At 45.5% G+C, this 26,624-nt stretch overlaps 2 protein-coding genes across 2 annotated transcripts in view; both read right to left on the reverse strand.

Annotated features, from left to right (window-relative positions):
* nectin3a (nectin cell adhesion molecule 3a) overlaps nt 1-17,669 on the reverse strand; it is a 72,647-nt gene extending 54,978 nt beyond the window's left edge. The window contains exon 1 of the mRNA XM_042063088.1: nt 17,321-17,669. Coding sequence (XP_041919022.1) covers nt 17,321-17,414 — 94 coding nt within the window. The 5' untranslated portion in view covers nt 17,415-17,669. The remainder of the gene's footprint in view (nt 1-17,320) is intronic.
* A 5,929-nt stretch (nt 17,670-23,598) lies between these two features.
* Nucleotides 23,599-26,492, reverse strand: diabloa (diablo, IAP-binding mitochondrial protein a). The gene is made up of 6 exons (XM_042064556.1): nt 26,151-26,492; nt 25,780-25,909; nt 25,511-25,636; nt 25,180-25,290; nt 24,801-24,897; nt 23,599-24,524 (listed from the first exon to the last, which is right to left on the reverse strand). The coding sequence occupies exons 1-6, from the start codon at nt 26,276-26,278 to the stop codon at nt 24,322-24,324; spliced, it is 795 nt and encodes a 264-aa protein (XP_041920490.1). The 5' UTR covers nt 26,279-26,492; the 3' UTR covers nt 23,599-24,321.
* Nucleotides 26,493-26,624: the final 132 nt, after the last annotated feature.

Genomic DNA, 26,624 nt, shown 5'->3' on the forward strand with positions numbered 1-26,624 from the left:
ACACACACACACACACACACACACACACACACACACACACACACACACACACACACAGACACAGACACACACACTTTTATACATCTTTAATCCACTGCTGCTCTGCTGCTGGGATTCTGGACGTCCAGCCGACTACAAATACCGAAGGTCACTGAGGTACATGGAGGTCTGGGGGGGGTAGGAGAAGCGCGGTGAGGAAGTACAATGGAGGGGGTAAAAAACATCAAAGAATAGAGTAAATCCATAGCATCAGACACAGACAGTCACACCCAGACACACACACACACACACACGGTATGCAAGCACACATGGTACACACACACAATGACCTCTGGTCACGGATGTTGGATTAGTACTGTGTCCGAGAAGAGAGTGATTTACTGTCAACCTGTCAAATTGTTCGACTCCTGAAAATCAGTCCACAATAGTGGGAAACAACCGCTCCAGGCTGCTGCGCGGATAACAGTCTACATAACGATAAGTGCCCCGGGCGAGTCAATGACTTATCACACCACGATATTTTTCCTCAGCTCTCACCCCGAGTGTGAAAATGAAGCCAACTATGGAGAGGTTAATGGCAAACAGAACAGCTTCCTTCCAGGAATTGTGAGCTGAAGGGCGTATGAGCGGTTAATGGAGTTTATTCAAACCGATGTTAAATGCGCTCGGAACGCGACCTTGCTAAGAACCGGGAAAGTGGTCTGGTCGAGCGAGGGAGGGCCTGTGAGCTCACAATACGTTGCCTACACATGAGCATCAAAACTAAACAATTGCGTGCTTGTACACAAAACAAAAGCCCACTAAAATCCACAAAACAAGACACTAACTCAAACAGTCAAACATCCACCCTTCTCCGCTTTCTTCAAACTGTCAAATTTGATCATGATCATCGCTCAGTCAGAAAACTGTCATTGATACTCCTAGCACAGTGACCATGCGGAAAGGTCACTTCCCTTCTGAGAGGTTACTAGACCAACTGATAACCACACTGCCTTTGCCGTGACGCAAGGGACCTTGAGTTGTATCCAGTGGCCAAGTCTTCTGCCCTGACTCTGTTGCTGGTCAGCAGCCGACTTCTCTGAATGAAACTTTTACCGCCGGGGCGTGGCATGGTGTGGTGTTTTTGTTATTTGGGATTTACATGACTCGCACCACCACACAAAGGAATGTGAACCCGAAGGACTCTTGTGAAAAAAAGGACAATTAAGGGCGCTCCCACGCAGCCTCCGTCGGGCAGAAGTGCCACTTAAGCCTCGAGACTCACAGGGCATCCGCGTTCCTCAGCGGACCAGATGGCCACTCACCAGAGTGTAAAAGGTCAAGCCAAGACCGCGAGCGAACCTTAGCGCTGCAGTGTCACGACAGAGGCTTACGCAGGCCACTACAGGAAAGGCTTTAGGAACTGTGGTGTTTTAAGTGGGAAGATTCAGGTTTTCTCTCTATCTCTCTCTCTCTCTCTCTCTTCTCCCCCCTCCCCTTCACACCCACCGCCCCTCGTTTGGGGCAGTTTAGGCCTAAGTGCAGTTGTGTGGATGTTGGGATCAAGGGTGGCGCAGTAATCCAACAGAGGAAAGAAATACAAAGGGGCCTTACACACAGGACACTCAGGAAGGAATAAGATAGTAGATTTTTTTAGAGGGGTTATAGGTGGGGGTGGAGAGGGATGTGTGTGTTTGTGTGTGTGTGTGTGTGTGTGTGTGTGAGTGTGTGTGTGTGTGTGTGTGTGTGTGTGTGTGTGTGTGTGTGAGAGAGGGAGAGAGAGAGAGAAGGCACGAGTCGCTAACACTGTGGCGTGTATTTGCTTGGACGTGTCAATGAACAACTGCTAATTTAGGGGCCTGCTGTGCTCAGGGGAGGTGTTGGGCGGGGGAGCCGAGGGTCAAGGGAGGTCAAGGAAGGAGTCAAGTGAACATGAGGATCATTCCGTTTGACCCCGAGGCGTTGGCCACTCCCTGAGTGACACATCGGTGATAAGATGACACCCTCTGAGAACCGCATCACCCCAGAGCACGCAAACACAACATAACGCCTCTGCCTAGGCATTATGGCACGTTCGCACAGGGAGGAGAGCTTAGGCCTAATGGATTTCAGTGGATAGAGAGGGTTTAAGCAGAGCTGTTTGGTCTTCAGTGACCAAGAAGAAGACAGAGTAGACTAACGCACAGCTGGAAACTCTGCATAGATTCATCCTCTCACTCTAGGACACTCAAAACAAGCATGACATTTCTGAAGCCATTAACTTGTAATGGCATAACCAGATAAGTAAAGTGAATTAACTCCCCTCTGCCCCTCCCCCTTCTCCTCGTTTTCCATTCGCGTTCCCATCATCAGCTCAGGGAGCTGAGAAGGCCCCTGTGTTTTGCTTTCCTTTCCATCTCATTGAAACAAATGGTCAACAATGTGCTGATAAGTCCCAGTCCGCTGGCCATCGAGACAGTGGGAACCGAAGGACAGACAAGAGCTAATTTACCGAAGAGCCCTCTCCCCCAACCCCGTCTCTATCACTCTCTCTCTCTTTTTATCTCTCTACCTCTATCCCTCTCTCCTCTCCCAGACGGTGGGGTGGGTGCGTCATTTGAACCTTCCTCTTCTCTCTTTTCATTGATGATACATTACGTGACGAGTGCCAAGAGGACAGGCAGTATTTTCCCATGAACATCCACTGTTTGAAATGGCACGGAACGGCCGTTTCTTCTGCCTCATTATTTTAAGAGACTTTTTTCCCCCCCACCAACCGTGATGTGAGAGCTGTTCATATTTCATTGTTATTTCGTTGTAACGTCAGTCTTGGGTATGATAAACAACCGAGCGCTCCTGTCTCTTGGGTAAAGCTACAGCTCCGTGGAGCTTGAAGGTTGGAGATGAAGGCCTGTCGGTTCTGTTGGATCCTTTTTCGTTCCTCTCTCTCTCTCCCACGGAGTCTCTCTGCTTTTTTGCGGTTCTCTCTCAGAACCGGCCCGCCCCGACCTCCTCGGGTCGGCACTCCCGAGAGCAGGGGAGCTGGGGCGCAGCAGCAGCAGAGGCAGCAGGGTTCTCCTTGAGGGGCCCCAAAAGGCCCGATCTGTCGGCCCGTCACATGCACGGGGGCCCCAGAAGCGGAGTGGGTCGGGCTGGGCAGGGCTGGGTCTGGGAACACACCTCGAAATGGGGCGCCAGGACAGGCCTCACGGGACTCAGGCAGAGAGAGTGTGTGTGTGTGTGTGTGTGTATGTGAGAGAGAGAGAAAGAGAGAGAGAGAGAGAGAGAGAGAGAGAGAGAGAAAGAGAGAGAGAGAGGGAGGGAGTGTGAGAGAACTGTCTGAGCTAAAGACGGCTTGGCTTGGTTGGACTTCCTGCTCACAAGGCCTCTCAGACAACACAGACCCAAATAGACTCTGCTGAAATACAAACACATGCACAAACACGTACGCGCAGACAGACCTACTTCAACATATTCAGACCATGCACTCACACTTACAGATGTCCACATTCATATGCACAATTTTATACCCAAATGCACACAGACACTATGCAAACAGAATCATTTCATATGCAAATATGCAATGCAGGCATACCCACACACACACACACACACACACACACACACACACACTACACTGACCTTCTCTGTCAACTTGTCAAATGTACTGACAGGTCCAAGGAGGTGGAAATGGACAATAAGTGAGTTCATTATGATAGAGATCTGGCTCATGTGTGTGCATATGTGTGCAAAAATGTTTCTGTATGCTATGTCTGTGTGCAAGTGTGTGCAAGTGTGTGTGTGTGTGTGTGTGTGTGTGTATGTGTGTGTGTGCAACAAGTGATAGAGACCTCTGTCTCTCCTGCCAGCAGGAAGCTGGAGAAGAAGAAAACGCTATACGACACTCAACACTTTTCATCAGCGTCCGTTCATCGTCCGGCCTGCACTTTCGCTCATTTCAGCCCTGCATTCTTTCCTACGTGCTTCAAGGACCCCAGAGGATATGGGAGTGTTTGCTCTCCGGTACAGGAGAAGAGGAAGAAGACAAAGGAAAAGAAGAAGAAGAAGAAGAAAAGGAGAGAGAAATGAAGCAGAGAAAGACAGAGGCTGAGAGGAGCTCCCTGGGCTTTTGGATGTCTTAAGCAAGCTGTTGTTGTGTCTGCTTGTCGCAGTGGAAGGAACTCCAGATCCAGTGATTTATTACCCTTGGTGATAACTGTTGCACAATGATGATAGAGAGATGAGATACGTAGGATGGAGGGCTGAAATAGAAGGGAAATGACAGAGAGAGAGAGATGGAAATAGTATGAGTGTGTTTGTGTTTGTGTGTGTGTGTGTGTGTGAGAGAGAGAGAGAGAAATAGATAGAGAGAAACAGATATAGAGAAAGAGAGGAGGATGTAAGAGAGCGAATGAGAGAGTGGTGGTGAGAGTTAGGAAGAGTGAGAAAGACAAACAGAAACAGAGAGGGAAAGATAGATGAGAGAAAGAGAGGAGCGGAAAAGAGAGAGGAGAACGGAAAGACAGATGGAAAGAGAGCGAGAGGAGAAAGAGAGAGATCAAACAGTGAGAGAAACAAACAAGATGACGACTCAATCTGGGAAGGAGGAGGCAAGCTGGCTGGCAGGCATGCTGGCAGGCGGTTAATGAGCGTGGCCTTCATATATTCCAGGGACGTCGCTTCCTGCTGCGCGCAGAATACCCACTTAGTCTGAAATATTTATCAGACCCTGGGGGAGGTGGGGGGGGGGGGGGGGGTGTTACAGGGCATGGGGCGGGGGGGCATGGGGTTGGGGAAGACAGAACACACATATCTGTGGTGGGCGAAAGGGGTGCCAAGGCTGCATTCACGGCACAGCTCGATGTTTATTGTTTACCCCCTCCTCCTCCTCTCCGCTTTATCTTTCCTCCCACTGCTACTTTTATTTGTGCTATTGATCCGACAACCTGGGCTGGGACGGGGCCGCTCTCATTACGATGCATTAGGACGAGCGCAACATCCACCGCGATAAACCGCTCCTCTGCACAATTGCACCCCCCGAACGCTTTATAGCGTACTTTTTTTTATGGGACTCTCTGTTTGCCCAAATCACCTTGCAACTGGGTGAGACAGAGGATATGTCAGCACCTTTCAGGTGCCAGGCTGAAGAGAAGGCATTTCCTGCCAGCCAATGTGTGTGTGTGTGTGTGTGTGTGTGTGTGTGTGTATGTGTGTGTGTGTGTGTGTGTGTGTGTGTGTGTGTGTGTGATTGTTTCTGCAGATCTCCTTGATTAGGGTTTTTTCTTTGTCAAGTGATCTTGGTTTCTTTATGCGACAACGGGTGCGCTAATATGACTTGGTGAAAGTGATCAATTTGTATGCTACTTAAGGCCTGCACTTGGCCAATCAATACGAGCTTTTCTTCTCCTCCTCGACACAGCAATTTTCTGCTGAAAGGCCAGTGGTAATGAGATGAGACACCCCATCAGATAACATTCATACTCAACCCCTGTGAGTGTGTATGTGCGTGTGTGTGTGCTGAGGTGGATCTGGACATACACACACACACACGTAACTCTCAGGAACGTCCACAATGTCCGACCGTCCTGTTTTTTGCAGTGCTATAATTAGAAAATGGCCTTTTGGAATCTTGGCATTGGAGGGCAAGGGCGAGACTCCTCAATCTCAGATGTCGTCTTCTGATGGCCTGGGGGGGTGCGGGTGGTGGGTGTTGGGGTGGGGGTGGTGGGTGTTGGGGTGGGGGTGGTGGGTGTTGGGGTGGGGGTGAGAGGATGGTGGTTTGAGTTGCCGCAGGGGGAATCTGGCAAAAGTGTGAATCTTTAGAGGGCATCTGGGTCAGTGTGAAGTTGCGTGAGATGACAGTACAGTACATTTTCTATTCTGAAACCCCAAGAGAAACACTTAGGAAAGCTAGGCCCTTCTGTGTGTTTTGTTTTGTCCAGAATCTGTTGGGAGTTCAAACATTTTAAACTGGGTTTTGCTGTCGTAAAAAGGGCACCCTACCACGGACATTCTCTGGTAGGAAAAAGGAGACATTCCAGGCTGCTTTGGAACACATATTAGCACAGTCGCTATGTTGACGTCGTAACCAAGGAAGCAAACTCAAACCCCTTGCGCTATGGGTTGGTCTGGCCCCTATATCTGGACAATACAAGAGCTAAATCTAACCTTGTTGGCACTAACTGATATTTTTATTCTGACTTATATTACATCATGTCATTTGGGAGAGCAGAAACACATGACGAGGCATCGAAACAGGCTTCTTCTTACGCTACATTGGGCCAAACCAGGAGAAGAACCACAAAGTCCAAGCAGGGCTACTGTGAACCCACATGCTGAAAACAGCTTGGGTCATCAGGGGAACTGAAACCTTAAAATAGTGCAATTAGTTTTTATCACACACCCGCCCGCAGAACTTTCACATGCAATACCCAAAGAATGGAGGGCTTTGCACTGGGGAGAGTGGTGAGAAAGCAGAATTGAAAGTGGCCAGGTTGGAGAATAAGTAGTTTTCCCTTTCCCTCTCTTATTCTTTCGTTCCTTCTCTTTCTGTCCTTCATTCTTTCCTGGGTGTGTGCACAACCACTCTGTTAAGCAGGGTGAATGAACTGGATAAAGAGCAGTAGTGAAAGTAGCCAGAGTGGAAAATATGCATTCTCTCTCTCTCTCTCTCTCTCTCCCTCTCTCCCTTTCTTTCTTTCCTGGGTGGTTTCAGAGTAAGCAGGATAAATGAACTGCAGAGTGGTTGCGCTGTAACTTTAAATGCTCTCTCTCTCGCCCACCACTGCAAAGCGCCCTAACAACTATGTGCCCGATACGTGTGGAATCTGCCACTATGGCTCGCTAACAACGCCAACAAGCAAACACTCCAGCTTTCTATATACCACACCTTCTCTTCGTTGCACTGAATTAGGTCAATCGCAACCTCCACAACGTTTCAAAACTAAATGCTATAATTTGTTTCAAAACATGGCAAAATGACAGAGCCGGTTTTTGAGGCCAGGCAGGAAGTAAACTGATACTCAGTTGCCTTTAAAAAAAAAAGAGAGAGAAAGCGAGAGAGAGAAAAATAGAGGGAATGCCTCATGAGTCATGAGGAAGAATCTTCAACAGATTTCTTTGAGGGGGTCTTTTCCTTTCAATCAATACCATCAGTGGGGAAACACTAAACACACCAAAGGCAAGCGGAGAAGGGGGCAAACAAAAGTACAAAGACCAGAAAGAGAAAAAAACAAAGGAGAGCATTCTGGACCATGCCTGTGTGTGTGAGTGTGTGTGTGTGTGTGTTACTGAGCTTAACAAACGCTGCAGTTTTGGGTCGCCATGGCTGTCTTCCCAGCATTCTCGTGGTTTAGAGGGCGTTTGCTTTCCCGCCACGCCCCTCGCGCTCGGGTCCTTCTTTTAAACAGGCAGATTAGGGGCGTAATCTGTTGTGATATACAGTGCCACCCACTTGGAGTTTTCTTTCTCTTTTGTTCTTACCCCACACCACCACCACCACCACCCTCACACACACACACACACAACACACACACACACACACACCAGCTCTCTTCCTCCACTCCAGTCAGGGCCCCAGAGTGGCCCACAGCATAGACACATACTGGACAAATGTTTGTGTCTGGACACACAGCCCCGCCTCTGTAGAAGGGTGTGGGTTTGTCTGTGTTTGTGTTTGTGTGAGTGAATCTGTGTGATTGTATGTGTGTGTGTATGTGTGCATGCGTGCCTGAATATGTTCATGTATGTGTGTGTGTGTGTGTTTGCACGTGGTGCACATGTGTACGAATGTGTTAATGCATGCATATTTTCAGAACATATGCTTAGGGATATATGCACTGCATATATGAACAATGGGCTTAGTCCAAAGCAGATGTACTGTATGGATCTGCGTTGCTGAAAAGCCTGATTGCTTAGTCCAAACCAGATGTACTGTATGGATCTGCGTTGCTGAAAAGCCTGATTGCTCTCTGCTCCTGCTGCAGTACTCATGTGACTGTTGCCGAGTGAGAAATGGGCAATTAGGAGAGTGGCATTCTCTTCTCACACTATATATAGTGATGGGCTGTTTGCTTTGGTCTCTTCCCTTGAGCCCGTCTAAACACACGATCCTGGACCAGCGGGAAAAAAATAAACACCCAGCAGAGTAGACCTGCCAAACTAACCGGCAGGCAAGGCTGCTTGTCACGAGAGGGACTTGTAACCTGACTCCTCCTCCACCTTTCGCGACGCAAGTCAGCCGTAAACCGAAGGCACCATGGGCCGTTGGTGGAGTGCTGCGGGCTGTCTCTAAGCCGCTCGTTAGCACCGACGATTAGCCCTTAGCGGGCGCTGTTATATGAAAACAGTGTCACGGCTGGCGGGAAACACACAGAGCCGAGGCGAAAAGCATCATGTCGCCAAAAACAAAGTGAAGGTCCCATTCAAGAGGCAGGAAGTTGAGACGCAGTGGGTCCGGCCACCTCATTACTGCTCTTTTGAAGCTGTACAGTGTGGCTGATAGGGATCAGAGACTTCTTATGCACTGTGTGGTCCATTCGCCGACCCAAAATAAACAGCCAATCACAACCAAGCATGTGAGACCAGGCTGGCTTAAAAAACCAAAAACCAAACGAGCCAAGGGAGAGCCAGGGAATGTCCTCTGACACATAAGGGCTCAGTGCTCACAGGGTCCTTCAAGTCGGACCTGAGATAACTTCCCGAACCCGCTCTGTCCAACTCATTTCCTGTCCTCTCCATACTGTCCTGCCCAAGGGCTAAAATGACCCAAAACAAAGAAAGGGCCCGAGGTGACTGCTGGTCTTGGTCGTGTTATTCTAGGCACACCTGCAGCCACTAGCCTACTTCTCAAGGCAACACTTCAGGGGCTGGCTGACAAGGCAGGGAGATGAATTGTGCAGATACTGAGGTCAGGAGGGATGGAAAAGGAAAACTGTTGGCAGGGGAAATGGTGGTCGGAGGAGCGAGATCCCTTTGGACCCGTGGCTGCTGTTTTGCTCATACTCAAACTGCATGGGCAGAAGGGGCCGTTCTGGGTAAGCCAAATCTACTGTTCCCACTCCAGGGGGACGAGCCGCTTGGCCGTCCCGGGTGCCTGACATCATCCGTGACACGTAGCTGTCTGGGGTGCAGGGTTTCAAGTATGGAAAGAGCATCATCATCTCTCTGGGCTTCAGGGATGACCACAGGACCTTTGCAGTTTGTTGCACAGGAAAGCACACTCACACTCACAGTGCAACAGTCAAGCAAGCAATATGTCTAACGCAATAACCCCTCAGGCAATCAAAAACTCAAGGCCAAAGAGATGAGTGGAAAGAGCATTGTTGTGGTTAGAGCCCAAGGACTAGCCCTAAACAGAGAATGCGCAGAGATACAGATTTGATTAGGGAGTACTGTACTTCTGCGGTCAATCAACTGATTTGGCTCAGATGTCTCTCTCTCTCTCTCTTTCAGGGTTCATCGAGGTCCCCTTGTCCTGTCTACCGCAACATGACATGCTCAATGACATAACACTGGTGCTACGTCACCGGTGTCAACCTTGCAGGGAGCTCAAACAGGTCACCTCTCCATCACCCCTCGCATTTTTCCACAATGAACTCACCCTGGGCTTCGTCCGAGTGAGCGTTGGGGGGGAGGGGTGAGGTGGTCGCCTCGGGCTCAACAGAGACTCCCCTGTGCTGGGCCTGGGTCTCGTGGAAACACACACTAGCCCTCTGACTCCACACTTCCCCTGGTCCCACATCACCATGTCCACCCCAGCTCTCTCGTTATGGGAGGGCCTTGTTAAAAACTTCCACGGCAACTAACAACGACAAAGACAGAGAGGACGAGCGGGGCTAAAACAAGAGGGCTCTTTGTTGCCCTTTGGGGCTGGTGACAGGGTCCATGGGCACGGATGCAGTGCAGAGCAGAGCAGTCTCTCCAGAGACGCTGTTTTTTTTCAAGAGGGACTCAAGTACCCCTAGGCAGGGTGGGGGTCGGGGTTGGGAGGGTTTAGCTTGGGGATTTTGTAAGAGACTTCCTAAACAAACTGCATACATCTAGCCCAAGAGCTACGCACTTGATGACATAAAAGGCAAAAGACGAGGATTGAGTTAAACAACTAGGCTAAGTCTGATTGGCTGTACAAGGATGATGTGTCTCTCACCAGTGTCGGCACCTGGCCTGCCTTTGGTACACTTGAATATCATCTAGAGATACTGGAAGCATTAAAAGCATTCCAGATATTATACTGTGACTCATGTTTAGGGGTCATTTAGTGTTGGTAAGTCTAATAGGGCCAGCTTATATGCTGAGGTACAGAAAACCAAATGTTACAGGAAGTTTCTGCTTAGAGTGAACTGCAACCTAAGCTTTTTCTGACAAGAGTAAGCTTTTCTGGACAACTTGTTGAAATCTTGGTTATGGATTAAGGCAGAATCTATAGGCTACTACAGTATACTGTCTTTGCTGCTAAAAGCCCATTACATTAAAAAAAAAATAGTAAATTTTGCAGATTTAAAAGATATTTTGTACAGATTCAATGCGGATCATTTTTTATTCCCCCACTGTAGTCCTTTTAGTCCTGTAATGCCCCTCAATACCTTGTTATAGATCAACCTCTCAGCACTGACCCACAGACTCAGTCGCTGAGGAGGCCAAAGTCAAACATAACATGCTTAGCACCCTATACTTATTACCAGTGGCCTGGACCAAATGACCATATCTTAATGACAATCCATTACGGATTTCCATTATAACATTATTTTTCACCATTATGTCCCAAACAGTAATGGATGGACCAATCTGAACGCGATAAGGCAAGAGTTCAGGCCTTCGCACAGACTTTTGGCCCTGAGCGAATCTAAATGAGCCTACCTCCTGCTTTCACCGGTGTAATTTCACGCCCCGAGACTCTCATCAAGTGATGGAGAAATGTTTTTAATGAGCTAATATCAAAGAGAGGTGGCGAGCAAAAGAGGGGGAAAGGAAGGACGGAAAGAAAGAGAGAGAGAGAGAGAGAGAGAGAGAGAGAGAGAGAGAGACAGAGAGAGAGAGAGAGAGAGAGAGAGAGAGAGAGAGAGAGACAGAGAGAGAGAGAGAGAGAGAGCGAGAGAGAGAGAGAGAGAGAGAGAGAGAGCGAGAGAGAGAGAGAGAGAGAGAGCAATGTAGAAATGCTTAGTCACATAAGGGAAGAGCAAAGGGATAAAGCTGGCATCTTTGTCAGAGGGCTGACAGCAGAGCAAGAGCCAGGATGTCTCAGGCGTAAGCTGAGATCAACAGAAAGACATTAAACGGTGACCTCTATAACCTTTTGCTGACATATGTGCAAACCCATCCCCTTCCTTCCCTGTTCATACACACACTCATGATACATGCGCACACACACAAACACACATTCTGACACTTACTCGGGCCACACTGTACACAAATAGACACCCACTGATAAGACACGTACACATAAAGGTAGCAGGAGCTTGTCTTGCCTAAACAAGTGTGCTGTAGAGGGCCATGGAGAGGAAAGGCAAGGGCGATGTTGTTGGGGGGTAGAGAGGGCTAAACAGCCAAATGCAACATTGAGCGCCCCACCTGTTTCCCATAATCCCCGGTAGCTCCTCTCCTGGGGAAGAGCTATGCTGACTTGGCACATCCTGTCCTTTGCCACACACAACACTTGGAGAGAGAGCTGCACCCCACCCCACCCCACCCCCCAACACACACACACTTCGATCTTCCCAAACTCACACAATCACACACACAGAGACACACACAGACACACACACACATACACACAGACACACACACACATCAGGTAATGCATGCTGAGATCACTGGATGGAAAAATGAGCATATGACCACACTGTGATGGCCAACACGGAGGCTAGCTAGTCATTAAGCATAAACGGCCACAGGTTTAGTTCATTAGGTCATAAGCTCTGTCTTATCTGGAAACAATTTTCTTGCTAAACCTTTGTACCTGTTCAGTGCATAAGAAGATGCAGTCAAGATGGTGGAGAGCCAGGAAAGTATACGTGGAGCCCAGTGCTGTGTCTAATTAAACACAACTTTATTTTACCTCACATAAAAAACAACAAAAAAAAGCTGACTCGTTGTATTGTGTTGTACTATAAAAATCCTGGCCTTTATTCCGTCTTGCTTTGGCTTCAACAAATTGTCACTTTGATCTATCAAAGATGGAAACAATGGTCATTTACCTCAGCTACACATCTTGAACTACTGATACAGTAGTACATACTGTAGGCTAACCTTAAACCTCAGTAGGGTGTTTCTACAAACGTATAGCCTAAATCACATTTCTACCTGGCCTTCAGATCTAATTGTCTGCACCAGATAATGGGTATTGAAATAACAACTGCGAGAAACACTGTCTCTTCATTTGTAACTTTCACATCATTATTACAATGCTATTACCTCTAAAAGTTCACAGCAAACAGAGATTGTGTTTCCAGCTGGGGAGAGTGCAGATGATGCATCGCTACAGCTCAATGAGGAGGTGCTTAATCCAATACTGCGTTCTTTATATCTACTTGATTCCAAATGTGCACACGGAGGAAAACTCCTCCAGCACGATGACAGGGCGATGGAGAACGGAAACCCCCTAATTAGTGTGCATGTGTGAGAGCAACATCCATCTGCAGGAAGGAGCTCTGCTCACCCTGGCCCGACCCGATTGGTCCCCGTCGACTACTCGGCTACCTCCAGCACTGGCACAGTCCTGGACGGCTCCCCATAAACAAATACTGCAGAGCACAGCCAGAACTGCTCTCTCTCTCTCTCTCTCTCTCTCTCAAACACTCTCTCTCTTTCTCTCTCTCTCCCCGTCCCCCACTCTCTCCTCTCCCCCCCGGCTGCAAGCTACGTGCTTTCAGCAGTGTTTAGACCAGCAAAGGCAAATTGAGCCCAGCCAAGAGTCCTGTGAGGAGCTTGGGGAGGATGCTGTGTCACGCTGCTGCTACTGCTGCTACGTCTGCTACTTCTTCACCTCCCTCCCTTTCTCCCCCTCTTTCTCTCTTTGAGTCTCTCTCCCTCTCTCTCTCTCTCCCTCTCTCTGCACTCGTTAGTGTCACTACTGCTGTTGTGTTTGTTTAATCTCCATTAGACAGTGGTGACTGCAGTGCAGGCACGCAGGCAGGGAGACCTCTGGAGACTTCCAAGACCCGGGCACCGGAGGTCGCCTCCACACAGGCCAACAGGGTGCATCCTGTGAGGGGGTTTAATGGGGAGAAGCCTGGCTACCTACTGGCTACCTTCAGCTGTGATGGTTGCCAGTGCAAGTGGGTAGCCTCAGTCTGTAAGTCTGAGTGGGCTGGTTTGGGTGGAGGAGAAGGGGGGTGGTGGAAGAGGTTGATTTGTTAGCAAAGGCAAACAAATCAAGGAGGAATGTTGACGTAGTCTCTCGATAATTAGGCAATGATTAGACATATGCTTAATCAATAATAATGAATTATTGTTATTATATTATTATAATTAATAATAATATTGTTATTATGAATTAATAACATTATTACTCCAAAATGAATGGTAGATTAAAACCCTACAAACTACAAGGGGGGAGGGGGGGTGGTTTTTGTGAATGTTTTTGTAGTATGCGTCAGTATCAGACGTGCGGGGCTGGGTCAGGGCGGGGTTGCATGGGGTGGCTCTGAGGTGGTCGCGCCTGCTGGCCCAGGTAGGCTGCGCACACACACCAGTACCCCACAACAAAGCAGCCGGCCCTGCACTGCCTCATCTGGTCATGGGACATCCTCCTCTGCAGACGACGGGTCCCTTTTAACAAGATTGGGAGTTTTTTTTTTTTTATCCTCCACTTGCCAGCCGCTACCGCAAAAGGAGGGGAGGGGGGGGATTAGAGATCAAGAGGGAAACGATTAGATGGAGACGGCAGCTGCAGACGGGTGCACCACGAACGGACGGCGCTGAGACACACACAGGGGGGAACCACGGGTCTCCTATGAGAGACCTACAGCTTGAGGCAGGTGGCTTCAAGTGCCTCTTCAGTGAGAGGAAGGTTAAGCGGAAGAGGCATTCAGATGCATCAGTTGACCTGGCGTTGCAGGTGAGAATCTCAAATCGAAAGATTAGTGGGGAGTTCAGATTTGGAAAGTGTCACAAAGAAATGTTCAACACTCAAATCTGCCGTTAAAACTTCTATAATCGGCAAGTGCCCAAGTACAACTATGTGGCAGTCACTCGTCCTCCTGATTCCAAGGGCTTTTTTTGTAACTTTCATTTGTACCGTAGGGCTGTAATTGAGCCGATGGCTGCACGTTTATTTATTCACATGGTAGAAATCACACTGCCACCACCACCCCTCCAGAAAAGCGAAGCCACGGAAAAAAAACTGTGCCGCCACTCAATTACAGACCTCGCGGCCTGCGACCCCGCCTTTTATCCCCTCCCCAACCACCAGCTTGGGGCTCTGGAGCAGAAGTGGCACAGGCCGTAGCCTATCAAACAGACCCCGATCCAAACTTATCAGCCTGCACCGCGCAGCTCCAAGCGCCACTAAAAAAAGTCTGTGGTTTAAAAACCACTGAAATAAAGACACTGAATCGCAAATACTATGCGTGGCTAAATCCTTTTCTTTATCCTACTGTAAAAAATCTAAATCCTTTGCTGTAGCCTACTGTAAAAATACTTCATATTGCAAACTTACACAAATGTTTATGACCTAAAAATCATGACCCAGGTTTTTATTGTCCTCATGACATTAGCAAAGTGCATTTCACTTTCGCTAAGGCTGCTTTTTTATAGACCTGCCAGACAAAGACTGCTTTTCTCAAGTGTCCCAAACTGACCTTAAGTCTGTCAAACCGGTCAGACAAAAAAGCAGCTTATTAGCCTATAATAACTCATTAGCGTACGACTTGTGGTCTCTACTAGGTCAGTCTAGGTCAGGCTGGCTTTGAGGGCACTTATTCTCTCTTGTCCAAGTCTGGTTTTATGGCAGTCATTATTTACAAGGGACATCCTCCTGTCATAGTCGCTGCTTGCTATGTTCTAGGTTCTTGATCTTTTACCATTAGACTATAAGGCACTTTACTTTTTTCAAATCACTTGGCCTATATTTTGTATTTGTTCATTAGTGCACTGTGTATATGCATTGTGCTATATAAACAAATGTGCATTGTTTTGCTGGCTGCACAGGCATACGGACCTCTCTGCAGCCAGTCTGTTTGTGGCAGCAGGCCCCTGTTCTCGGTTCTTCCACTGTGAAGGTGCTCTGGCACCAGTTCCCGTGGCAGGTCAACCTGCCTACCTCCAGATTGTAGGCCGGCTGCAGCGCCTCTTGTGCTCCCTCCCTGCCTGCTCTCCACTCCCTCCCCCGGTTTAGGTGAAATATGTCTTCATTTACTCCCCCGCTTGCAACACACACCCAGTCCTCAGAGGCTGCTGTACCCTCCTTTCTTTGCCTGAAATGTTTCCACTGCCCCCCTCCCCACTCCCAAGCACACACGCACACACGCGCACACACACACACACACACACACACACACAACACAACACACACAATTTCTGCAAACTCTCCTCTCCATTTCAAAGTTGGCCTCTACCACCCGGTCTGTAGGTTTCCTCTTCGGGTGTAATGTTGCATCATTTTGATTTCAATCTGAAGCTTTTGAGTAATAGATGTGAGGATCTATTACTCAATCTTAACGCATCTTAACTGTCAAGCTGTTGTTGTCAGGACCTAACGGCTGTAGAGATTGTCAGCGTACAGTTACAATGATGAACAGTCCCGCTAGAAACCCTTGGTCTAACTCTTGGCCAGTAGTGGAACATCACCGGCTCTGGAGCTTAGCACAGCTGGCTATGGTGAACCACAGGTGACTTCAGTTCAAATCCAGCACATATCTGAACTTTATGATCTATTATGTTTCTGAACTACTTGCCAATGAGGATGAAGAGGAGGTGAAGACGTTGATACAAATCGTCAGCTACAAAGTTTCAACCGCATTCAGAGATTATGCGGTAACGTGGTAAAGCGGCAATGACAAAGTAAATTATGATACATTAATAAAAATCATCATGGGAACAAATTATGGATACACTGCGCAACATAGGTTCGGTTACATTTACCTGGCTGAAACTTAAAAGCCTTAAAAACACACTGCGACAAACTGGACAGTCTTCTGGTCGGCGGGGTGCAATCTCACAACTTAATTTACCCCACGCTTAAGTTACACCAGTGTAGAGCTTTTCGTCAAGGTATAGGCTATTCATTAACTTAACTTTAACAACTTTAAGCGTGGGCACCACTGAACCACACACTAGTATTCCCCAATAACTCATTCTCTTTCTACCTCGACCCCACACATCTTGACTTTCACAATCTAAATATAAAAGGAGTTTCACATGATTATTCAACTTGGCAAGTATCTCGTGAAAAATAATACGCCATGAATCAAATGATTAACGTTGAATTTGCAAACACTGCTGGCTGAATCACATCCTCTCAAGCTAATATAGGCACAGCTTGCGATGACGAGACCGTGCTGATCCTGAATCCAATGCGGGCCAGTAACATAACACCGAAGTACCGTTAACTCCTAGAAGCTGGTAGGGGGCTTCGCAGTTCGCACCAAAATCACGGCTTACAAAGAACTAAGCAAATCGGTTCAGTCAGTGTTTCATAGTAGGCTAATGATCACTTCTCAGAGACAAAGAGAACCCACTTTGTGAAATAACGTTAAGTGTGTGTAGTAGTTCTAGACCTTAGTAGGTTTTCAGGTGGCTGCCCCGTTACGAAAAGAAGATCACGTTAGCGTTAATAAATTCCACAACGTTATGATACAAAGGTTAACGTTAGCAAGTTGCTATTTAACGTCCGCTAACGTAGTGCATTATATCGTTACTTTCCTACCCATAACATGGCTAGGTGGTAGCCACTTACCTGTTAGTTGTGGCGTAAGTTAAAGTTTCAGTGATAATGTTTCGGGGGGGAATGTAACTCATACAACCAAACCAATGCAATGTCTCAAACATCTGTATAAGTCACATCAGCAACTGAATGTAAATTAACGTTCGTGTTTCATTTGCGATTAAATTGGACAGCTAACGGTTTCACATTTTACTCAGCTAACGTAACGTTACCCAGATGGGACAGTGCTGCTGCTGGTAAACCTTAGCTAAGTTTAAGTTAGCGATAACTAAGGACACCCATGCTCTATTAGTGGCAGAGGCTCCCTATTAGAAGCCATGCCTCTGTAACGTTAACTCTGCATTATAACATGAACTTATCACAGCTAACTTGGGATAGCTAGCCATAAGAACTCGGCATGATAAATACTGGAATCCACATATGTAAATAAATGAAAGAACGGCAACGTTATGACTGACGTTATAGAGGCAAAACTCTTACCTGCAATCCAGTAAAAAAGAATCGAGACAATTGATTGTAGTCCACAAAGTGTGCTATTACTCCTGTGGCAGCGAAGTCGCAATCTTCTCGCCATGATTCCCAATAGCACAGGCACTGCTCTCCAACTAGAATGAGCTGTGGTTTGATTCTTTTACTTCAGCCTTGGGAGAAGTGCTGGGATCGAAGCATGTGGGCTGTACCATTCCAAACACTTCAGCGTGCTTCACCGGTGCTCCAACAACAATCCTCTAAACAAAAGCCTGCCTAATCTTTTCACTATTATTCACACACCATAGCCATGACAACGGCAACTGAATAAAAACTCGGAGTTAACAATTAGCCAAATATAGATTAACGTCAAATTGTCAATAGAAATGTGCAGTGAGTGAATGAAACAGTAAGGATAAGTGACGGTGTTGGTCGAATCAATACGGATGTGGGGCGAGTTCATGTTATGATGGATAAAAAAATGAGTCAAGCAGCCTAGTCGACACTAAGGGCAAAACATTCCTTCGGTTAAGCCCTTGGTGATGCACTTGATCAGGTCTGCCATGTTTTATTTTATAAACCACCAGGTCTCTGCAGGATCACTTGCCTACTAACTTCTTGGCTACAAAAACAAGCTGATTAATGTGAAGATTTAGGGTTATAACTTGCATCCCATTCATCCTGGGAAATAGCTGCCCAGGATGGCCAAATTAGGGTGCTCTCAGACTTGGTGGCTGTGGCATTTCCTTATTTGTGGTCTGATTCCCCTTCCTGTGGTGTGCAGACACCTCCCAACAATGGCAGGGCTATAAAAGCAACACATTTCCCCCAGGGAATAAAACATCATGTCAGTGTATAGAACTAACTTACATTAGATGAAATACAGATAAAGAAAGAGAGAAAAACAAACAGATTTGTTAGGCTATTTTCAAAATAAATGACACATTAGCCTACAACATGTGCGAATGAGCCACTTTAATTGCTGTACCTTGGCTGCCCTTGGGTAGACAATAGTCTACACACTGTCTTGGCATGGAGAAGCACACAAAAATAACAGGACAATTGGGAGTTTTTAATATTTCATGTATATTGCAGTCTAATGAATAAACATATACTGCCATGCTGGCCTGTAAATCTGTTGCCAAACAAGGAAAATATGTTATCACATTATTCAGTACATGCCATTGCAGTTGGCTCCATTAAACAAATCTCCTGACTCTGGAAAATGGGAAATCGTTTTGAATAATAGCATCATGCCAGTAGCATTAATGCGAAAACCAAGACGGTCATACTGTGGTCCGGAAAAACATGCAGCAGTAAGCAAATGCTACTGGCTCTCTCCGTTTACTGATTGACATTAATTACTGGTGGCTGGTTCCCCTATGGTTGTCCTCACGGGAACGCTAACTCTGCAGGGCCCACTGTCTCTGGCTCACCCTCGATCAGCCCCAGAGCTCCAGGCTCTCACTTTCCCCCAGTGGCGGAGCAGTCGATGCCCGCATAGATTAAAGCAAACCCCACACTGTGCTTCCACCTAGTAACCCCTTGAGTGTTTTTTTTTTTATTATTTATGTCTTCAAAAGGGTGATAAATCCACAGGTGAGCGGTGCCATTTTGCCCAGTCAATCAGTCACCACAGTACACTGACACAACTTTTAAAGATTAACTGTATTTCATTGGACCGTCGTCTCTCTGGCGACCGAGAGGGGAATTTAATAAAGAAACTCACCATGGTTAAATATTTCCTATTGTTGATGTCTTGCTATATGAATGATGTAAATCTTGTCTTAAGTCTTGTCCAAGGGATTCATTCTGTTTTCATTCTATTTGAAGGAAAAGTGTGTGTGTGTGTATGTGTGTGTGTGTGTGTGTGTGTGTGTGTGTGTGTGTGTGAACGTGTGTATCTAAGTTAACACACTAAACTGAAGTAATCTGCAAATTCTACCCTGCTACATAGCTTTACATAAGCACTGAATGAACTGTACAAAACTTTGGCAAGCTTACTGTTTTGTTCACGGGCCTTTTCTTTCTTACATAAACACTCAGGCTCTTTCTATTTCTGCCTGGTTGATCTTATTTCCCTGATTGATTTAATAACGATCCCAACCTGGCACAGGAGGCATTGGCGGCCCTTCATCTCTGACCTGTAGGTGCACATCTCCGGCCTGTCCAGAGCCCTTAGCAGTGAAGACAGAGAAGCAGCCTTCATTTAAGCTGACATTCCTCTTCAGACACATGGATAAGCCTCCTCCATCCCACAACCCCTCACCTCCCACCCCGCACATGCACACACTGCGATGTATGTGTGCACACAACCTCACAAACACACACACACACACACACACACACACACACACACACACACACACACACATACACACACACACACACACACACACACACACAAACAAAATAATCTATCTATCTATCTATCTATTCACACACAGAGAGACTTGCATGGGCACACACATACACACAGAGAGAGAGAGATAAACACCCACTCAGACATGGACACTGACACACACACACACAAACACACACACACACACACACAAACACACACACACACACACAATCACACACAATCACAAATGTACACAGCAGCCCTGCTCATTCTCTCTTGGCAAGGCACAGGCTATCGAGAAGCCAAGGGAAGGTCAGCATATCGCTGTCACCCCCACTCCCCCTGTTGATTGCACTGTGACCCACGCTGTAATGAGCTCTCCCTGGGCCGTGTGCAAAATTCCACCATGGTCTGACCCCACAGTACCAGAGGGACGTAAGAAAATTAGAGGGAGAAAGTGAAATCCTATTTTTTTTACTCACATAGTTTCTTATTCACTTATTCCCTCTGTGTCTGTCTTTTTAAGTCCATTGATAAAAACGTGGTTATAGAACTGTGTAACTGCTATGAAAATGGAGATGCTATTCGTGGCAGTAAACAGGAATTTCCTTGTGGATAGTGTTTACCTTTTTCCTTGAATACATGTTTGGAGGCAATTCCTGTACACATGCAAACGCATATATGTGCATTCCCTCAAGAACGACCTTTAGTTCAGGATGCAGTGTTTGTTAGTGTGGCCAGTTGTTTTGTCTGGGGCATCTCTCGAAGCTCTCTCACTCTGTTTAGAAATAATGCTGAATCCGAGAGTTCTTCTTGCCTTTGTAGCTCGATGTGGAAATTGTGTATAGCCTAGGACATAATCAGTGACTATGCTCTGAGAGAAAATTGGATAAGAGAGAAATTACTCCTCATAATAGACCAGACCTACAATTACCATGAAACAGCACTGTGTAATAGTCAGGATTTATTCATAATCCAGACAGCCATATTTCATCTCAACTTTTTGGCCTGTGTAAAGAAAGCAAGGGGAGTGAAAATGCAGCTTGATAACTGCTGTTTAAGCAAAGCAGTGGCTTGGAAAAGGATGTCTTCTTCAGTGGGGGGTGGGGTAGGCCTTTATTCTCTGTGATACGCAAACAAACTAGTCTATCACCAGCCATGAATAAAGCAGCAGTCTATAAAAGTTACACTGAAATTCACTTGAAGTGTTGCATTGTGTGCTTCACATTGGGGGCAGCCGTGGCCTACTGGTTAGCACTTCGGACTTGGAACCGGAGGGTTGCCGGTTTGAATCCCGACCAGTAGGCACGGCTGAAGTGCCCTTGAGCAAGGCACCTAACTGCTCCCCGAGCGCCGCTGTTGTTGCAGGCAACTCACTGCGCCGGGATTAGTGTGTGCTTCACCTCACTGTGTGCTGAGTGTGTTTCACTAATTCACTGATTGGGATAAATGCAGAGACCAAATAAGTATATATTCTTATACTTATACTTATACGTAAAAAGTGGAATTAAAACAATAGTGAACATTTTAATTACCATCAACTGCACCTATCAGCTGACAGCTGGCCTTTCTATTTCTCTTGATTTCAAATTATGTGGTATTTTTGGATATAGACAGAAATTAACTAATAACTAACACATTCAACTCTTTGCAGTTCTCTATGAAAATATTGGCATGGGCTATACAGAGAGCTTTTAGCGTATGTCATTATCAGTGCTCCAAACTTTGCTGTTTGATGGTTTGTAAGATCTCAAATTACATATATTATTAATGAATGATAATAGACGGTGAAATGGCATTTTTGAATGTAATCAGTCCTGCTTTATGTACAAACACAAGAGTGTGCAATGAAAACAACTGATGTCAGAAGCACAGGTATGTTGTTTAGAATAACATCGCCATCTACAGACTATTATACATACTGCAGTTAATTGAACCCTGCATTGTTTGTACAATATATTAACACAACCTATTGTTTTTGGTGTGTGTGTGTGTGTGTGTGTGTGTGTGTGTGTGTGTGTGTGTGTGTGTGTGTGTGTGTGTGTGTGTGTTTATGAGCATCTGTGTGTTGGTCCAACAAGAGAAACCAGACCCTACAAATATCCCCTTCACTCACGAAATATGAGACAGACACCTTAAGAACTCCACAGGAACAAAAAAAACAAAAACAAAAGAAAAAAAACAGAGAAGATGTGAAGACGTTAGACCTCTCCACAAACACAACACTCCATTAAGCTTCTCAGGGGGTTAATGGCCCACACAACCCACAACAATCCCTCAGTGACCTTACTCACTTTCAGCTTTAACCTCTATAAATATGTCTTCACCTCAGCCTAAGCCTCATTTGTTCGCAAAAACATATCATCACAACAGGGGTACAACACGTAACTGTAGACATTTAAGTTGACTATATTTCATTCAACAGTAAACACACATACTTTGATCTGAGCCTGTCATTTAAACATCTCGCCCCTAAGTATGGATATGGCTTCATTGCACGGAACCAAGCCCGACAGCGTGAAAACACTGTGCATCCACAATGAATTTGAATCCATTCACAAAATGAAGGTTCACAGCACATGTAACCACTTGTGTGTCCCCAGTATCTTAGCAATGTATTCTTTATGTTTTCCCAGGCACTATTTCATTATGACATCAGCAATGAGAGAACTAGTGTCATCGCTGCCTGTGGCAGGGGAAAAAAGAAAGCTGTTTGGCAGGCAACAGAGGAAAATGTGTTTGTTACCAAGCAAAGAAACACAGTGAGGTTGACAGCATCACAAATGTCCCGCTCTATGTCTGATGGTACAGTACAAATGAAAGATTCAAACGTTCCGACAGCAGTCATTTTGCATTTCTCTCCGCTTTGTGATTTTACATCATTTAATCTGCTTCGAGTTGAGATGTTCAACCCAAGGCAGACCTAGAGGATGTTAATGCAATGTGCAGCACAGGCTCATGAATCCAAATAGTGACAAACAAAATGCAGAACCCAAATGAGACCCAGATAAGATTGGAAATAAATTATGCACGCTACAGGATACTGCTAAAAAACAAAACAGGAAACTTCTTTCGAAAAACAAAATATGTTTCTTTGCCACAAAGCAGAAGACAATGACCTATTAAAAGCATGTCTCCAACATGAATGAACCACATGAACCACTGTCTTCAAGAGGTAAAACAGAAGCCCAATACATCAAGGTTACCACATTCTTTCGTCTGTCAATCAAAAGCTGTTATTTATTTACTTTTGTGGCTGAGGTTACAGTGACAAAGTCCTGTCTGGTGTGTAAACATAGTGTTTCCCAAGGGAATGGCAACAGTACAGACGACACAGGTATTTGTTCCAGTTATGACGTCAGAATACATCCATAACCTGCAGTGCAAGGGAAACCTGGTAGGGCCCCAGTTGCCCCAACACCAACATTCTCACTACTCAGGCTTCAAAGCAACAGCACAAAATACTAATTACAATCTACTCAGACGCTCTGATCATTAAAGGCTCAAAACTGAAGTAGCTTCAGGATCTGAAATGCTGACAGCGGCAGACATTTACCAGTTCCTATGTTTTGTTTCGCTTGGCGTGTATATATATAAAGTCGTGTGCAGCTTTACTGTGCTGTAAAAGAAAATTACCAAAATTAGATGTTTTGCTTCCACTAGTCTGTGCCGTGAGTTCAGTGGCCAAATCCAACAGTGAAAACTGAGGGAAAGAGCACTGGATCACATCACCGATCCCCGGACTGCCATTGCAATGACATATCACTCTAAATGTAAAATGCTACTTTCAAATAAATTGGATTGTACCAAATCCAGTGTTTTTAGACACAGGAGACAGTAACTACTTTATAAGGTTAAAATAACTCCAACACAAGTGCATTGCATAGTTACCTAAATCATTTCATGTGGAAGAGGCACTGTAAGACACTCAATTCAATGCAATATATGTATAAAAATAGTCTCTTTATTAAATATTAGCTTATACACATGATTTAGGACATCACAAGGGTTCAAAATGATGACAAAACACCTTAAACATATTGCATGAACGACAACAACGTCCTCAAAATACATCTTAACTCAACTCAAACAATACACACTTTTGTTGAATTTGTATTTAAAGTAACCTGATAGCAGATTACTTTGTTTAAATATTCAAAACCAAACCAAAAGTATCTTAAATAGGTAAATAAAAGAATCACAATTTTGTGTAAATGTCATACATTCAAACTTAGAATTCCAACTATTTAGCTTCTTTGATAACTCCAATTGATGAAAATGTAATATTCAATACATTTTAATTTTTTTGTTATTCAAATATGTGTATAATTTTAAAAAAAATCTGTAAGGCATAATACATTTTGAGAGTACAACATCAGAATGAATTGAACATTACATCTGATTCCAAAAACTCCTGAAAAGTCATCTTAAAATACTTAACATTAAAAAGCCAGTTAGAGGACATAACAGTCTATATCTCTTTGCAGTCATGTGCATGACTGAGAGGCATCATACTACCTATGGCACTTGTTTACCTGCACATAAGCAACCAGTAGCCAACTCTGTGACTATTCACTGGACTGTGTATCCTTAAAAGTTTCACAGTGCAGTATAAATGGTTTGGACATTAGGTCCTGTAGTTATTCTGTGGTGCTGCGAGTTGACCGTTTCAGTCTTCCCTCAGGTAGGCCTCAGGCATGTCCTCCACGTTGAGGTCACGGGTGTTGGCGTACTCAGCCATCCTCTGGATCTCATCGGCCTTGATCTCGGCCAGCTTCTTCTCGGCGTCCTTGGTGAGCTGCCTGCTTTCCTGCACCTGGGCCTGGGCCATCTGGATGTGGCTCTTCACTGTGACCGACGCATGTTCTGCTCCTGAACGAGGGGAGACAGGGAGACGTTTTCAAACGTGAGGATTAACAGAGATGATGAGAGGTGGGACAGGGTTCCATTTTGGACAGGTACCTCAGTTTCACACTTTTTCCACTTTCAAAGTCTCTTACACATTGCATTTAATGAGTCTAAATTGTTACATGTACTAATATGGTTTGTGGTTTGATAGAACACACAATTAGTGGGTTCACGAGGTTATCAGGATGCAAGGTAAATAAAACATTGATTTGCATCTCAGTCAAAATGCATGATGCTTACCTGAGGTATATGCTGCCTCTGCTGCCATTTCACAGATGTTGATGGCGTTAATCCAGTTGATTTCATATCGGTTGCAAGCATCCAGTCTGTCACCCACCTTAAAATAAAGGCAATGTACAACCTTCATCAATGTGTCCAATTTAACAAGCCTTACAAGCCAATAACATTTAAAGCAAAACACCATATTTCACTGTACCAAGTAGTAAAAGTATAATCTTTGTATATTGACTTTTTATAAGTTTATACGTTTATTATAAGTTTTACTTTTCATCTTCCAATCACATATCTCGTAAGACATTGGCACAAGCCTGTTTCTCTAAACCAGCTATCAGAACGAACAGTCCATTCCGCACAAAAAGTAAATAAGAGCTAAATTCACCTCAACGCGCTGGCCAATGATCACCTGCCAAATGCTGTCCTCCTCCGCAGGGGTCATCTTACCGAGGGAGGTCAAGTACCGCCTCTGCAGGGCAATGAGGGTGTGCAGTGTCTAATGGGACAAATACAAAGTCTAAATACAAAATACAAAATGCAAATAATAGGATTCATCTTAAATCATGAGGAGTCTATCTCTGGCCTTGTGGCAACCACCAACTCACAGCTGCAGGCATTCAATCCCACTCTCACTCAGTGCTTACTTATCAGAATATTCTTTATTGCTGACTGTAATAAATAAATGGTTGCAGTAAACATTAAAACTGGACACTTACTTTGGCATACTGTGTAAGAGAGTCCACCAGGGCCAGAGTGGTCTGAGACAGGTAGGTGTTTGCGCTGTCCGTGACCAGGTTGGATGCTCTTCGGATCAGGGCTTCGTGAGAGAGTTGTTCAGCTTGCTGCAAAAACGGGATAATAACGGGTTAACTTTGCATGGCACTAATCACATTAAATTAATTCTTCCGACAGTATAATCAAACGGCTTTTCATGAATGTATTATACAGCACCACGCCGATAGTATTGAGAATTGACGTTAGCTACCTGTGTGAAGGGAACGGAGCACAATCCACTACCAACGCTGAAGGGCACACCGTTTTTTCGCACGGTCTCGGGAAGACGGAGAAACTGTTGACGAGTCAATTTGTTACTGCCCAGGGCACATACAGTGTTTCTGTGGAAATAAAAGAAACAATTTTAGTAAAATGCTGGATGTTTGAATAACTGTAAATAGCTATTGTTAAGCTAATAGCTAACAACAGTTGTCACGTATGCCAGTCTGTCCTGTCCAGACGTCAAAGCCAAGTAATCAAGCGGCTCGTTTTTGCAAAGCCTGGAGGCAGTGCTACTTCAGACATTGCAATAAACTGAAAAAAAAAAAAAAAAAGAAATCCTTATGAGGGATTCTGACTTACCTGATAAAGTTGATATAGGACAGTCCTCTCCGCAAAGAAGCCATCTTACTGGAGCTCAGAAGGAAGTTGGTCCGGCTTTGAACAATTACCCCGGTGAGACAAGAGCAGCTTTGCCGTGCAGCCTGCATTTTGTTCGAAGTAGCCTTTAATTTCGCTTGAGAAATAATATCTCACTTATAATTTGCTCAGAAGCGACGATAAGTATAATTTCTAACGGGTATTTTTCTTTCTTTTCTTTTCGTTTTTTAAAAGTTAACGTTTCCTGCAATAATAATAGGCGCCGCCTAGTGGAGGTATTCCTTATTTTTGACTACTCAGAGTCTGCAGTGATCTGACCGAGGATGGACATGCAGATATTTATAGAAGTGGACCTGTGTATTGATCTGTTTACTTTTCCCTCCAACAGCGTACTGAAAAATGGCTGTTTTGGACGTGTTCAAGGCTAGAGACCCTCTTACGCAGGTACTACGTTAG

Source organism: Alosa sapidissima, chromosome 15 (genome assembly GCF_018492685.1).
Source record: "Alosa sapidissima isolate fAloSap1 chromosome 15, fAloSap1.pri, whole genome shotgun sequence".
Classification (NCBI taxonomy): Eukaryota; Metazoa; Chordata; class Actinopteri; order Clupeiformes; family Clupeidae; genus Alosa; species Alosa sapidissima.